The sequence below is a fragment of the Typopeltis vanoorti genome, chromosome 10 (genome assembly GCF_054136105.1).
Source record: "Typopeltis vanoorti isolate ZY-2024b chromosome 10, IOZ_Tvanoo_1.0, whole genome shotgun sequence".
NCBI classification, from domain to species: domain Eukaryota; kingdom Metazoa; phylum Arthropoda; class Arachnida; order Uropygi; family Thelyphonidae; genus Typopeltis; species Typopeltis vanoorti.
Genome location: NC_143558.1, coordinates 52729843 through 52744153, shown reverse-complemented (window position 1 = coordinate 52744153; position 14311 = coordinate 52729843). Strand labels below are relative to the sequence as shown.

Genomic DNA, 14311 nt, shown 5'->3' with positions numbered 1-14311 from the left:
ATTATTAGCAAACCTAAGAATAAAGTTAAAATCTGAAAGTACTTTTAGAGTCAAAAGGAGACTGAATGTAAAAAAACTACAAGACAACAATATTCTAAGAAAATATCAACTAGAACTAGATAAAAACCTGAAGAAACTACCAAAACAGAATATAAACATCAAAGAAAATTGGTGCAAATTAAAGGAAATAATATTGAATTCGGCAGAAAATACAATAGACTACACAGAAAGAGAAAGTAAAAAGGATTGAATCTTGAATGAAGTAAAAAGGTTAAGCAATCAAAGGAAAAGCATGAAACTAAAACAAAGCTATAAGAGAAATGAATATAATAGATTAACGAGAGAAATTACAAAACTAGTTAAAAGAGACAAGAATAACTGGTTGGAAGAAAAATGCAAAATGGCAGAGAAACTATCAAAAGAAAATACCCTTCATGGATTATATAAACAAATAGACCAAATTAGTAAGACACGGACAACAAAAATTATAATGATCAAAAACAAAGACGGACAACTAATTGAAAGTAAAACAAAAAGAATGCCCAGATGGGAAGAATACTTCAGAGATTTATATAATAAAAACAGCTCTCAGGATACTACTATTCCAGCCATTGAAATGGAAGAGGAAACAAATATCTTTACCAAAGAAATAATAGCACACAGCATAGAAAAACTCAAAACTAGGAAAGCACCTGGCATTGATCAAATACACTCAGAATTCTTATTAAAAGCAGGAAAGGAACAACTTTTGGAACCATTCAAAACATCATTTGAAAGGATCTACAAAAATGAAGCAGTGCCAACTGATTGGACCAAATCAGTCATAACTCCTATATACAAAAAAGGAGATAAAACAGAATGCAATAATTACAGAGGCATTAGCTTCTTCAGGATTCCAAGTAAGGTGATTACGAAAGTACTCCAAAAACAAATTAAGCCATATATAGAACTAGCACTAGGAGAAGAACACGCAGGTTTCAGACCAGAACAACAATTGATCAACTATTTACCTTAAGACAACAATTAGAAAAGACACTAGAGTACTACCAAAGTTGCTACATAAATTTCATAGACTTTCGTCAGGCATTTGATTCAATCCATAGAAGAGAACTATGGAAAACTACGGAAGAATTTGGAATTCCCAACAATTATTGTTTTAATAAGAATAATAGAGAATCTGTATGAGAAATCTGAAAGTGCAGTACAAATGGAGGACACCTTAACCTAACTGGTTCCACACAGAGAGCGGAGTAGGACAGAGATGCAATCTGTCACCAGACCTGTTCAATCTTACACTGGAAGAAGCAACCCCTAAGGCCGTAAACAATGAAGACTCTGGAATATCTTCATTGTGGAATATGCAATCTGGAATATGCAATGTCATCTGCAATTTAAAATTTGCAGATGACATTGCATTACTTGCAAGCACAGAAGAAAATCTACAGTGAATTTCTGATAAAATAAAGGAGGAATGTATAAAATCTGGATTAAACATAAATATAGATAAAACAAAAATTATGCAAATAGGAAAAAGAAGAACCAATCTGAAAATTGAAATTGATAGTAAGAATCTAGAGCAGGTAGAAAACTTCACCTACCTTGGAGGAGTTATTGAGTACAATGGTGAAATTACAAAAGATATAAACAGACGAATCAGTCAAAGATCCCAAACTTTGGGACGACTTATTAAAATATGGAAATCAAGAGACATCAAATAAGTAACAAAAGTAAGAATCTATGAAACAATGGTCCTCCCAATACTCCTTTATAGAAGTGAATGCTGGAATATCAAAAAGGCTAAAGAGAAAAAATTATTAGTTACTGAAATGGGTTGGCTAAGAAGATTACTTAGCCAACCCATTTCAGTTGGCTAAGTAATATGAAGCTAAGAGTTGGCTAAGAAATGAAGACATAAGGAAACGACTAAAACAAGAAATAACAATAACAGATAAAATCCAAGAAAGAAGACTGTGATGGTTTGGCCATGTGACCAGAATGGGAACAGAAAGACTACCATCTAAAGCCCTGAATACAACGATGGAAGGTAAAAGATCCAAAGGATGGTTCAGAATTAGATGGATAGGCAAAATAAAAGAGGACCTGAAAACCAAATCACAACAAGCGACACCAAACTGGACAGAATTGTTCGGACTCTCCCGGGACAGACAGAAGTGGAAAGAGTTCATTCGACCTCATCACTATTCACATAGATGACGGAAGAGAGAAGAAGAAGAAGAATACTTATTTAAACATGTTTTGTGATTAAAAACTTAATATTGTTTTATTTATTGAACATATAAAAAGTTTATATGAAAACATAAAAGTGGTATTTGATATCTGGAAGTGCTGAATTAAAAACAAATTTACCTAAGTTTGAACTAATTGCAACTTTGAATCACCAGGAAAAATCGAATTGAAGTTGCGGCTCCCAAAATTTTGTTTTAATTAATTTTTTAGGTGGAATGGCTCTTTGGTTGAAAAAGGTTCCCGACTCCTGCCCTGGAGTGTATGAAGTTCCCTGTGACTTGGCCTACTATGGGCAAACAGGAAGATCAGTTAACATCTGCCTGGAAGAACATAAAAAATATATTCGCTACTATTACTATGGCAAGTCAGGACTAGCAGACCACACTTGGATACCCCTTCACACAGGATTAGATGGAAGAAAATAAATGTGCTATTTAGAAGCTGTCATAGATCTGAAAGATTATTTTTTGAGTCTTTGAAAAATTCTCCTAACCTAAACAAATATGGTTGCATTTATTTGCCAAAAATTTGGGAGACTGTTATTGTAAGAACAACTTCCGTATAGCTGTAATTTTTTTTTTTTTTACAACATTAGAGGGCACCAAAATAGGACTTCAGATCTTTTGTCCATTATGATTGTATTGTTTCACTTGCACAGCTAGTATGTGCTGTCACATATACTAGCTGTGTTGTGCTCTGATGATGCTGATTTGAAATTCAGTGACATATATGCAGTTAATAAAACATCATTTGATAAAATTGTTTGCTGTTGTTAATACCATTAAAAATAAGTAATGAATAACCATCAACACCTAAGCTTATCTGTTAGACGTGATAAGAATAACATGTGTTACGCAAGTTCTGGTGGATACAGCTCAATGCCACATGGCATGTTGACTCAACAATGTGTATGCCACTGACACCTGGCGTGAGACTATAATTCGATCTGTCGCTAAGTATCCGGTACAGTCAAGTTTCTTTTTGATAGCAACTCGTATAACAGAGTGAGGGAAGGAGAGTAAGAAGAAAATTTTAATGGTGATTCTATGGTGAGAACCATACTTAATGTGTGACTAAATCTTGTTTCACTGGTTGAAAACTGATAGTCATATGAAAAATATGACAATCAGGATATGAAAAACCTTCTCACTCTGCTAGTCACACCCTCTTTCTCTGCGAAGTTGCATAGCATTGTTCTGTTAAAGAGAAAGACTTGTCTTAGTAATCTACTCATTATAAAAAATATACTGGAAGTTGATTTAGATACTGGAAATGGTTACAAGATGATACTGCAGAACTTTGCAAAAGCTTCCAATATTGCATGGAACTTTCTGTTACATATTCGTAAATTGGAGCAAAAATTGAAGATGGTGAGAGTTCTATGAAATGCTCCAGTTTGTTGATTACAAAGTCTAGTTGAGAGATGTAAAAGAGGAGGACATGAATAGAAAAACATAAATTTTATAGGAGTGACAGAGAAGAATCTTTTTTTTAATGCACGAAAAGAAGAGAACAAAGAGCCCCTCCTGGATATTATGTATGAGTACAGTTAGCAAGAGCATGAAAACTAGATTTTTTTGTTTGTTGCCAGCCTGGTTGGCCGAGTGGTTAGAGTATCCACTTTCCGGCCAAAAGGCTGAGGGTTCGAATCCCGCCATGGGCATGGATGTTTGTGATTGTCTGTGAAAGTATTAGTGGCGGTAGATGGCATTGGTGATGAAGGTTGATGGAGTAGTAACATTAAAGAGCTGTAGAGTAGATGCCCTCCCTCGATGAGTCTTTGGACTCCCTGGAGGAGTGATAAAATAATAATAGTATAGTGAAGTGGACTGTCAGAGTTGGTTTTGAGTGTTTTGTCTATGAATAGTGAATGAGTTCCAGAAGAAGTATGCTAGGTTAGGGGAATCCTGCTGCATGAGTTTTGTGCTCCACAGTGATGCCCAAATAAATAATTTATTTATTTAAATAAATAATGATATGATCTACCAAGAACTGATCTTCCAATTATTCAAACTTCTCGCTAGCATTTATATAGCATTTTCTGCATCTTTAATCAAGGACATGACTGCAAGTTCTACTTGGATTCACGTCCACTGTATTCAATATTAGAATAGTCAGTAATCCAAATATCTTTAATCAGATTGATTTTGTTCGTAATATTTAATTTGCATCCTAATGTGATTACACCAATATGTCTGGGTACTGAAAGGATGATGACATGTAGTTGTTTTTTATAGAAAGCTAGTAGCTAAATATAAAATATGAAAACAATAATTATATTAATATTAAACTACATTTTATAAATTAACAAAAAATTGCCCAAATAATTTTCTAACCATCAATAATTCTGTGCAAATTCTTGAGATCATCTTCAGAACAAGAGGGTTCCAGATCTCTGCTGTGTTTACTTATATCACTAAATTTTGTTTCTTCAAATGTTTTGATCTCTGATTCTGTAACCTAAAAAACCAAATTGTATTTTATTCAAAATTTATTCAAGAAGAAAAGAAAAGTAAACATGGCATAATTATAATTTATAAGTAAAGTGATATTCATAAAATATAACTGCAAAAAAAAAAAAGTGATAAGTCACAAAAATAAAATAATATTGTTGATTTCAAAAAAATCTATCAGGTGTCAAATAAGAAGGAATAAAATGCATTATGACAATGATGAATTTGAAAAATTAGCTTCATCACATTCATCCAAGTAAGACCTTCAGGATTGTAGATATTCTTCTTGAGACAGAATACATGATGTGTAGCCTAAGTATGCTAAATCTCGGAAGTTTGAATCCTACCATAGGCATGGATGTTTGTGATTGTCTGTGAAAATACTAGTGGTGACGGTGGTGGGCAGTAGTTGTATATAGGTTTACTGTAGTTGGTGGATTGGGTGGGGGAGACGGAGAGTTGTAGAGTAGGTGCCTTCCCTTGATGAGTCTTTAGACTCCTTGAAGGTGTCACATAATAATAATAATAATAATAATAATAATAATAATAATAATAATTATTATTATTATTATTACGGATATCTCCATGGAGTCAGTAGACTCATTGCGGGAGACCAAAACTAGCAAAACAATATCTATCATATCTCTTTTTGAATTTTTACAGAAGAAGAACTCACAACTGAGTCTGGCAATGAATTCCACTCATTCACCACCCTCTAGGCAAAAAACCTCATTCTCACACCCTTGTTAACCACACTTTTCTTTAATTTCCAGGTATCCTAAACCTTTACATTGGTGAGCCTGTTAATAGTTCTGGCATTAAAATATGATTGCAGAGGAAACCTGTCTAGAAGTGAACAATTGTAGACTGAAATGAGGTGTGACATCCACTTTCCCCAAAAGGAATGGCTAAGCTTCTGTAGTACTATGCACTAATTGGTGAGAGATGAGTTTCAATGACTGTTGCAATACCACACTTTGTTGTTTGGAGAAAAGTCAAAAAACTCACGTGTGGGCTTCACAGCAAAGTACAGTAAAACCCCAAAGTTACACAGTACACGGGACCAACAAAAAGCGCATAAATCGAATTCGCGTAACTTGGGATATAATTTTGCATATAATTTATATATACAAACATACAATTGGGACCAAAGGTTTACAAAAACACCTATATTTTTTAAGAAATATAATAATAATTGTAGTTTTTTGTACATAAAAAAAAGAAAGTTATTTTGATGTCAATTGTTTCATAAAATCTAATAGATTCGTCTGACAGCATAATGTCTTTTTCTTGTCACGCAAAATTTCTTCATAGCAAGCTAATGATTTTTTTATTCCTTGCCTTGTGGCTACAATTCATTCCTCGTTAGAATCTATGTCCTCCAAAATCTGTAAACCTATCGTTTATGATTGTTCTTACAATACTGTGGATTCCTGTAGATCAAGCTTCTTTGATAGCTCACAAATTTTCATTCCGCCTTCAAAATTCTTAATTATTATATTGAGTTTTGTTTCCAAAGTCAATGTTTTTCTTTTCTTGCTAGCTGTAGAAGAATCGGACTTGCTTCTTTTAGATGACATTATTATTTTTTATGTGATAAAATTTTTATCAAGAACATAACATTAAACAATCGCAAGGTTTGTAGACTATAAAAATCGTGTATGAATGGAGACCGCGCGAAACACGTCAGTGCTTTTTCACAGCATGTGCGACACTGGCGAATGCAGCCGGCACTGGAAAGATACAACTAGTAGTGAGGCATGAAGTGGGATGGGAATACGTACATATAAGAAACCGTGTAACTCCGTATTCGCATGTCGGGGTATGACTGTACTACTTTAATTTTTTTCCATCTCTTCCTGCAATATGGGTAATGTTTTCAGAATTGTATATTGGGCATCATGGAGAGAGAGAGAGAGAGAGAGAGAGAGAGAGAGAGATTTTTTCCTTTCAAAGGTAATGCTTTAAGATGTTTTTTTCACAGACTGACTGTCAGATAGTATGTTCTTTCACAGCCAGTCTGTGAAAGAACTACACTGGTTTCCATAATTTAAGGAACAATGAGAAAAATCCTGGTAACTCAAAAACTGTATGATGAATTTTTATGCCATTCAGCAAAAAGCATTGTGATATGAGATGTGAAAGAAACACCCACAAAATTTGAAAATAAATAGTTTAATTTGGCACCAAATTGGTACATAAAGACAGTGGTCAAAAACAAGAGGTGCTTCATACCGTTTATAATGGTGTCCAGGAGTTCTGCTGGTAATAACAGCAATTGCTTTTGTAAAAATCTCCTAAGTTCCTCAAGGTTTTGGAGAGGGAGGGATTGAAAGCATCAACATGTCCACCTAGAGAATCTCAGACATGCTCAATAGGATAGAGGTTAGGAGACCTGTCTGGCCAGTCCATACATGCAATAGTCTCAATAGTCAAACTCCACCTCTCCCTTCCTCAAAGGTTCATGAGTTTTATTTTGATAAGGATGAGCATTATCATCTTGTAGGATAATTTTCTCCCCTAATGCACCTGCATATGAGCATAGGGATTGAGGACCTCATCTCTATAAGTTGCAGCATTCATGGTTCCACTAGGAAGCGCATACAGGTCGGTGTGTCTACCCAACAAGATGCCTACCCAAACCATCACACTACTTCCACCATAAGTGTTCCTTTCATGGATATTAGAGGTATGATAATGTGTCCCTGGTTTTCTCTAGAAAGTCTATATGTGCTCTGATTTGGAGAGAACAAGAAACACATTATTATTTCTTTAATATCTGTGAAAGGGAAACTTATAGTGAAAGAAGTGTGATGGTTTGGCAAGGTATCTCAGGTGAAAGCACTGACCTGTATGTACTTTCCAGCATAACCACAAATGCAACAACTTATAGAGACAATGTCATGTACCCCCATTTGTCTATATGTAGGTACAATAAAGGCGATATTTATTCTACAAGATGATAATGCTCATCCTCATTGGACAAAGCTTGTGGACCAATAACTTCAAGAAGAGACTATCATGCATATGAACTAGCCAGTCAGGACTGACCTTAATCCTATTGAGCAAGTCTGATATATTCTAGATGGACATGTTGCTGCTCTCAACCCTTCCCAAAACCTTGTGGGATTGAAGAGCAATGGTTGTTCTTACCAATCAAGCTCCTGGACATCATTATAAAAGTATGAAACATCGTTGTGAGCACATTCTGCTGTGAGGGGGGGGTCACTATTGAGGCACTTTGACAATGTCATTTTGACCTCTTGTTTTTGACCAATTTGACCACTGCCATAATGTACTCTCATTTGTTACTGAATTAAACTGCAGTCAAACTTGGTTATAATGAGCACCACAAGACCAATAAAATTTCTTCATTATATCAGTGAAGAATTAAATCTACATCCTTTTTTTATTTTACAAGGTGGCCTGAAACGTTCTCGGCCACGACAACAGATGGCAACACTAACGGCATGATTTTTTTTTCTAAGTTGGTAAAATTGTCATAAGCATCCATGTGAAATTGCAAGTCATTCTATCAAGTAGTTTGCTTTATACAGCTGTCTGAAGCAAAAGTGTTGTCTGTATCCCTTGAAATGGATAAAATTTAGTATTGTGTGGTTATAAAATTCTTTGTAAAAAAAGTTCATTCGAAGTTCATAAAAGTTAATGGACACTCTTCTTCTTCATTTTCGATTAAGAATTAAGAGTTTAAATGTGGAGGTACCAGCATTGAAGATGATCCACGTGAAGGATGTCCATAAAGTGTAACAACACCAGAAATCATTGATCAAGTGCACAATATGGTATTGGATAACCTGTGAGTCAAAATGCATGAAATTCCTGAGACTAGAAGCCTTTCAAAAGAACATATAGGATATATTTTGTATGAAGAATTGCAAATGAAAAAGCTTTGTGCAAGATGGGTGCCGCATTTGCTCAAAACAGATCAAAAATGCAACTGCATGAAAATTTCTGAACAGTGCTTGGAGCATTTTAATAAGAATGAAAAAACAGATTTTGTGCATCGATTTATTACTATGGATGAGACTTGGATTTGCCATTACACACCAGAATCCAAACAGTCAAAACAGTAGACAGAAACCAGTTTTTCAGAGCCAAAGAAGACAAAGTCGGTTCCATCAGCAGGAAAGGACATGGCATCGATGTTTTGGGATGCTAAAGGCATTTTGTTTATTAATTATCTTGAAAAGGGTAAAACAATAACCAGGGAATATTATTCTGATCTTTTAACTAGACTAGATGAAAAAATTCGTGAGAAAAGATCTGGTCTGCAGAAGAAAAAAATCATCTATCATCGGGACAATGCACCTGCCCACAAAGGTGTTTTGGCAATGGGAATATTAAGGGATCTGCATTATGAATTGTTGAAACATCCACCCTATTCCCTAGATTTGGCTCCCTCTGACTTCTGTCTCTTCCCAAAACTAAAACTCTTCCTTGCTGATCAGTGTTTTTCTTTGAATCAAGAGGTGATTGCAGCTGTAGAGGGGTATTTTGCAGATCTTATTGAGAATCACTACAAGGACGGATAATGGTGCTGGAGCGTCACTGGAATAAATGTATTAGTCTAAAGATTACGTTGAAATATAAAAATAATTTTTAAAATGATAAATTCGTTTTTTCATTGTTAGGCCGAGAACTTTTCAGACCACCCTTGTAATTCTGAACCAAATAAAAACAGATTCAAATAAACAAAGAAGTATTAGAGAGAAAATTTATATAAATACATACCTAGATATTATTTGTATGAATATGCCTGTATAAACTACAATACACTAGTATGTGGAATTAAACATTGGTTGTTGTGTGGGCTGCAACAAGGTTAAGTAAATTTTAGATTTAAATGTGTGCTCATATTGTCTAAACTGTAGAGTAAGTATTATTATGAGATAACTGAGTGTGGAACATGATGTTTGGATAAATTTCTTAAGTGATATTATCATAAATTCATTGTTTTTGTTAGCACACTGATACAACATGGCAGTGAAAGGAAAATCATAGTATAGGTCTGCAAGGAAGACAAATAAAGTAAATGGCATGGGTTTCTCAAAAAGGGTACAGTGCTGGGAATGTAGTATATATGTGTGGGAAGATGTTGCGGATATTTATGTAGAGAGGGGGAATAAGAGAAGAGAATGAGTGCGGATATATAGGAATTGCAATATTCTGAGGACCATGAGGCTTGCTTAAATACGAGTTTAAATAAGAGTAGAAAACATAGCATTGTAACTGGCACAGCAGTTGAAGATTATGTGAATGTTCAGAGAGTGTGTGGAAGCGATAGTGAGAAAAAAGTTTGATTTACGATAAAGTAGGTAATAATGATGTTGAAAAACAGAGAGCAATTAACAGTAAGGTGGCTTGTAGGGTTGATAACAAACATATGTGTGTGTGTGATTATTCATTCATTCTCACAATAAAATAGTGAGAATGAATGATAGTAAAAAAATGACACACCATTTGAAAGCTAAGTTGGTGATAAATTTAGTTTAATCCTTTATCCAAGTGTGTGCAAACAAAGTTTGCGCCTGAAAGTATCTTCAGGACTGGGAAAGGATTAAACTAAATTTATTATAGTCTGACCAAGTGAAAAATAAACTTTCAACTAAGTTGGTGAAGTGAGGCAGATGCAAAGTGAAATGAAGAGAATTGGAAATATATATGGAAGAGTAAAAAAGATGAAAACAAATGATGTCGGCATGAAAAAAGATAATGAAAGAACCCACAAGTGACGTTGTATGAATTTTTGATTATTATAGATGAAGTAAATGAGAATATGCACCAGGTTTGTTTTTCCCTTGAGGTAAAATGAATAGAGTGACTGAGATATCGGATATGAGGACTAAGTGAGCAAAAGAGTTGGAACAAATGACTTGACCGAGAACAAGGAGAATGTAAGACTGAATATCAGGAGGTTGTTGGGAATGATAAAATATAACAGTATGATAAGAAAGGTAGTCAGTGTGTTGCTCAGGTATGACAGTGATGAAATGAGGTGGAGAGCAAGAGAGTGAGAGAGAATGAATCAAATCAAGCAGGAAGTGATGTGGAAGAGCAGAAGAGTAAGACAGGAAAGACTGAGGAGGTGTTTATGAATGAGGAAGTGAGTGGTATGTGTATAGAAAATGAGAGAATGGGTGTGCAAGAGGAGCAAGAAAAGGGGAGACTCAGGATGGACAGGGGTACACAGCATGAAAAGGTGGATGCTCCAAGAGCAGGTGAGCATGTGTAGGCAGGAAAGGAATGGGATGACCAGGGATCAAGCGGAAACAGTTGGAATTGAAAAGGGTTTCAAAATGAAGCAGAAAGGGAAATGGTCCCAGTCGAGCATGGAGAGATCACATCGAGTGACTGGTATCAGTGGAACTAGCTGTAGATCCAGAAATGAGCTGTTGTGTTTGTATACAAAATGCTAGAAGTATAAGAAACAAGGCAGATGAAATGGTTGCACTAATTGCATCTGTTCACCCAAAGATTATCGGAATAAGTGAGACATGGTTGGAAGAGAATGACATCCTGACAGGAATAGAGATGGAAGGGTATGATATGTTTCGTGAGGATAGAAGGGGTAAAAAGGGAGGAGGGAGTGCTATTGATAATAGAGAAAGAGTTATGTCCATACAAGGTAGAGATGCAAAAGGGAAATAGTGCCAGTGGTTTTGAGGCAGTATGGTGTGAGATGGAGGTGAATGGAATCAAATACTTGGTTGAATGTTGTTATAGACCAGGTAATGTCGATGTGGATAATGAAATGTATAATCAAATTAGTCAAGCAAATAAGAAAAGGGTGATCATTATGGGCGATTTTAATATGGCAATATAGACCGGAATGATGAGATAGCAACTGGAAGTAAAGAAAATGAGTTTCTTGAGTTTTTGAGGAATAATTACCTCAGACAGTATGTAATAGAGGGCACGCGAGGATTGAGGGTCTTGGATTTAGTCATCACATCAGAGGATGAAATAAATGAGGTGTTAAATCATTCACCAATTCGTGAGAGTGACCATGAGTTGATTACCTGGGTGGTTGCCAGCAGTGTGAGGAGCTCTGTGAGAAAAGGATATATGTGGAACTACAAGGGGGGGGGGCTAATTATGAAGTGCTCAGGAGACAACTTGTTGGTGTAGCATGGAATGAGGAGTTGGCTGGAAAAGAGATCAATGCAGCTTGGGGGGTTTTCAAAAACAATCTAGTAGATGCAATGTCTAAGCGTCTTCCAAGGGTGTGAGATGGTAGGTAAATAAGGTAGCTGTGAGATGGATGAATAAACAGATTAACCATGTGATACAGAGAAAAACGGCATCTTCTCAATCTTTCCTCATTGAGTATGAGGAAGATTGAGAAGATGTACATTGCAGAGTCTGGTGGACAGCAGGAAGAGGGGGGAGATATGATAGAGACCTACAAATTAGTAAGGGATTGTTATAGGATCAATGCTGGGGAAGTTCTACAGAAAATAGTGGAAGATCAGGGGGAGAACCAGAGGTCATCCCTGAAAACTGTATAAAGAGGGTGTGAGTAGGGGAGTGAGAAGCAGGTTTTTTTTGTGCAGAGCTGTTAATGATTGGAATGTCTTGCCTGAGAGTGTGGTGTCTGCAAGGAGTATGAGTGTTTTTAAGACACGGTAAGATGAGCTATGTGTGTTATTAAAGGGCCTCCCAGATGAGTCTTTCACTCCATGAGGTCTTGGGGTTATAATAATAATAATAATAATTATTATTATTATTATTACCCCAAGACTTCATGGAGTCAAAGACTCATCTGGGAGGTCCTTTTATCACACACACATCTCATCATACCATGCCTTGAACACATTCAAACTCCTTGCGGACACCACACTCTCAGGCAAGGCATTCCAATCATTCACAACTCTGCATGAAAAAAAAACATGCCTCTTACTCCCCTACTCACACCTTCTTTATACAGTGTCAAGGGATGACCTCTGGTTCTCCCCCGATCTTCCACTATTTTCTGTAGAACTTCTCCAGCATTGATCCTATAACAACCCCTTTCCAACTTGTAGATCTCTATCATATCTCCCCTCTTCCTTCTGTCCACCAGACTCTGCAAATTACACCTTCTCAATCTTTCCTCATACTCGACACCCCAGAAGTCAGAAACTACCTTAGTTAATCATCTTTGGACCATCTCCAACATCTCCTCATCCTTCTGAAAACCAGGTGGCCAAATCTGGGCACAATAGTCCATGTGTGGCGGGACAAAAATCTCGCTACTTCTACAATGTCAGTGTCCTCCACATCATTTCCATAAGCCTTTGTGTTGTCTTAAATTTTTTTTTTGGCTATGTGTCCCTAAATTTCAGATCCTTATCCACTATCACCCCTAGACCTCTTATTTCCTCCACCTCCAACAATATATCCTCAGCAAACATAAATTCTGCATCCCATATTTGTTTTTCCAAATTTCAAAACCTTACATTTTGCAACGTTGAACTCACATCCCCATTTCTATGCCCAATCACTCAATTTATTCAAGTCTTCTTGTAAGGCCACAATATCTTCTCTACACTTCACGGTTCGTCCCAACTTTGCATCATCTGCAAACAACTGAATATCTCCATCCAAATCTTCACCTATATCATTAATATACAAGTTAAACAGTAATAGCCTAACAGACCCCTGAGTCACTCCACTAGTGACTTTCCTTTTCTTTTCTTGGATATCGCACCCCCATAAACAACTTGTTGATACCTATCAGATAGCCAGTCTCCAATCCAATGCACTAATCTAATATCCAACCTCATCTGCTCTAGTTTGACTGTCAACTTATCATGAGGTAATCTATCAAAAGCCTTTGTGAAATCGAAGTATATTACTGTGTATCCTTCTCCCCTGTCCAAGGAAGCAGTCACTTTATTGTAATACGCAGGCAGGCTACAAAAAACATGAGCAAATGAATGCTGTCAATCAAAGATAATACTATTGTTGTCAACCCAACTCTGGATCCTAGTTCTCACAGAGCTGCTCCAACAACTTAACCACAACACCTGACACACAGATAGGCCTATAGTTTGATGATTGAGTTCGATCACCTCCTTTATGAAGTGGCACAATCTTGCTCTCCTTCCACTCCTTATGCATTTGACCGAGTGCAAGACTAGTATTAAAAAAATGTCAATACAGGTGTCAACTCCCTGGCACATTCCTTGAGAATATGTGGCAATATATTATCAAGCCCCACAGCGTTATTAACATATAGTTTGCTGAATTCCACATACACCTCTTGCTCACTTACAGTCAGTCTCTCCTCCCCATCATCAACTGCTCTCAATCTCTCCATGAAGTCACATTCACAAGATTGAAAGACCTTTATGAACTGCTCATTAAGTATCTCCATCACACATTCTACAACAGCTGTCTTTATACCATTTTCTCCAATCAATGCCATCCTTTCATAATCATTCTTTCTTTTGCTGGCTACATATCGAAAGAACTCCTTAGGATTCTTTTTGGGTTCATTTGCTAACTGCTGTTCATACCTCACTTTAGCTACTCTCATCAAGTCACCTGCCTTGTCTGGTCTTTGTAGATCTCATGAAGTATGATATATTAGCAGAAATGTGTGACGA

At 36.2% G+C, this 14311-nt stretch overlaps 1 protein-coding gene across 1 annotated transcript in view; it reads right to left on the bottom strand.

Annotated features, from left to right (window-relative positions):
• LOC150102416 (muscle-specific protein 300 kDa-like) overlaps positions 1–14311 on the bottom strand; it is a 1203500-nt gene that overhangs the window by 230702 nt on the left and 958487 nt on the right. The window contains exon 65 of the mRNA XM_090399574.1: positions 4584–4707. Coding sequence (XP_090255700.1) covers positions 4584–4707 — 124 coding nt within the window. The remainder of the gene's footprint in view (positions 1–4583; positions 4708–14311) is intronic.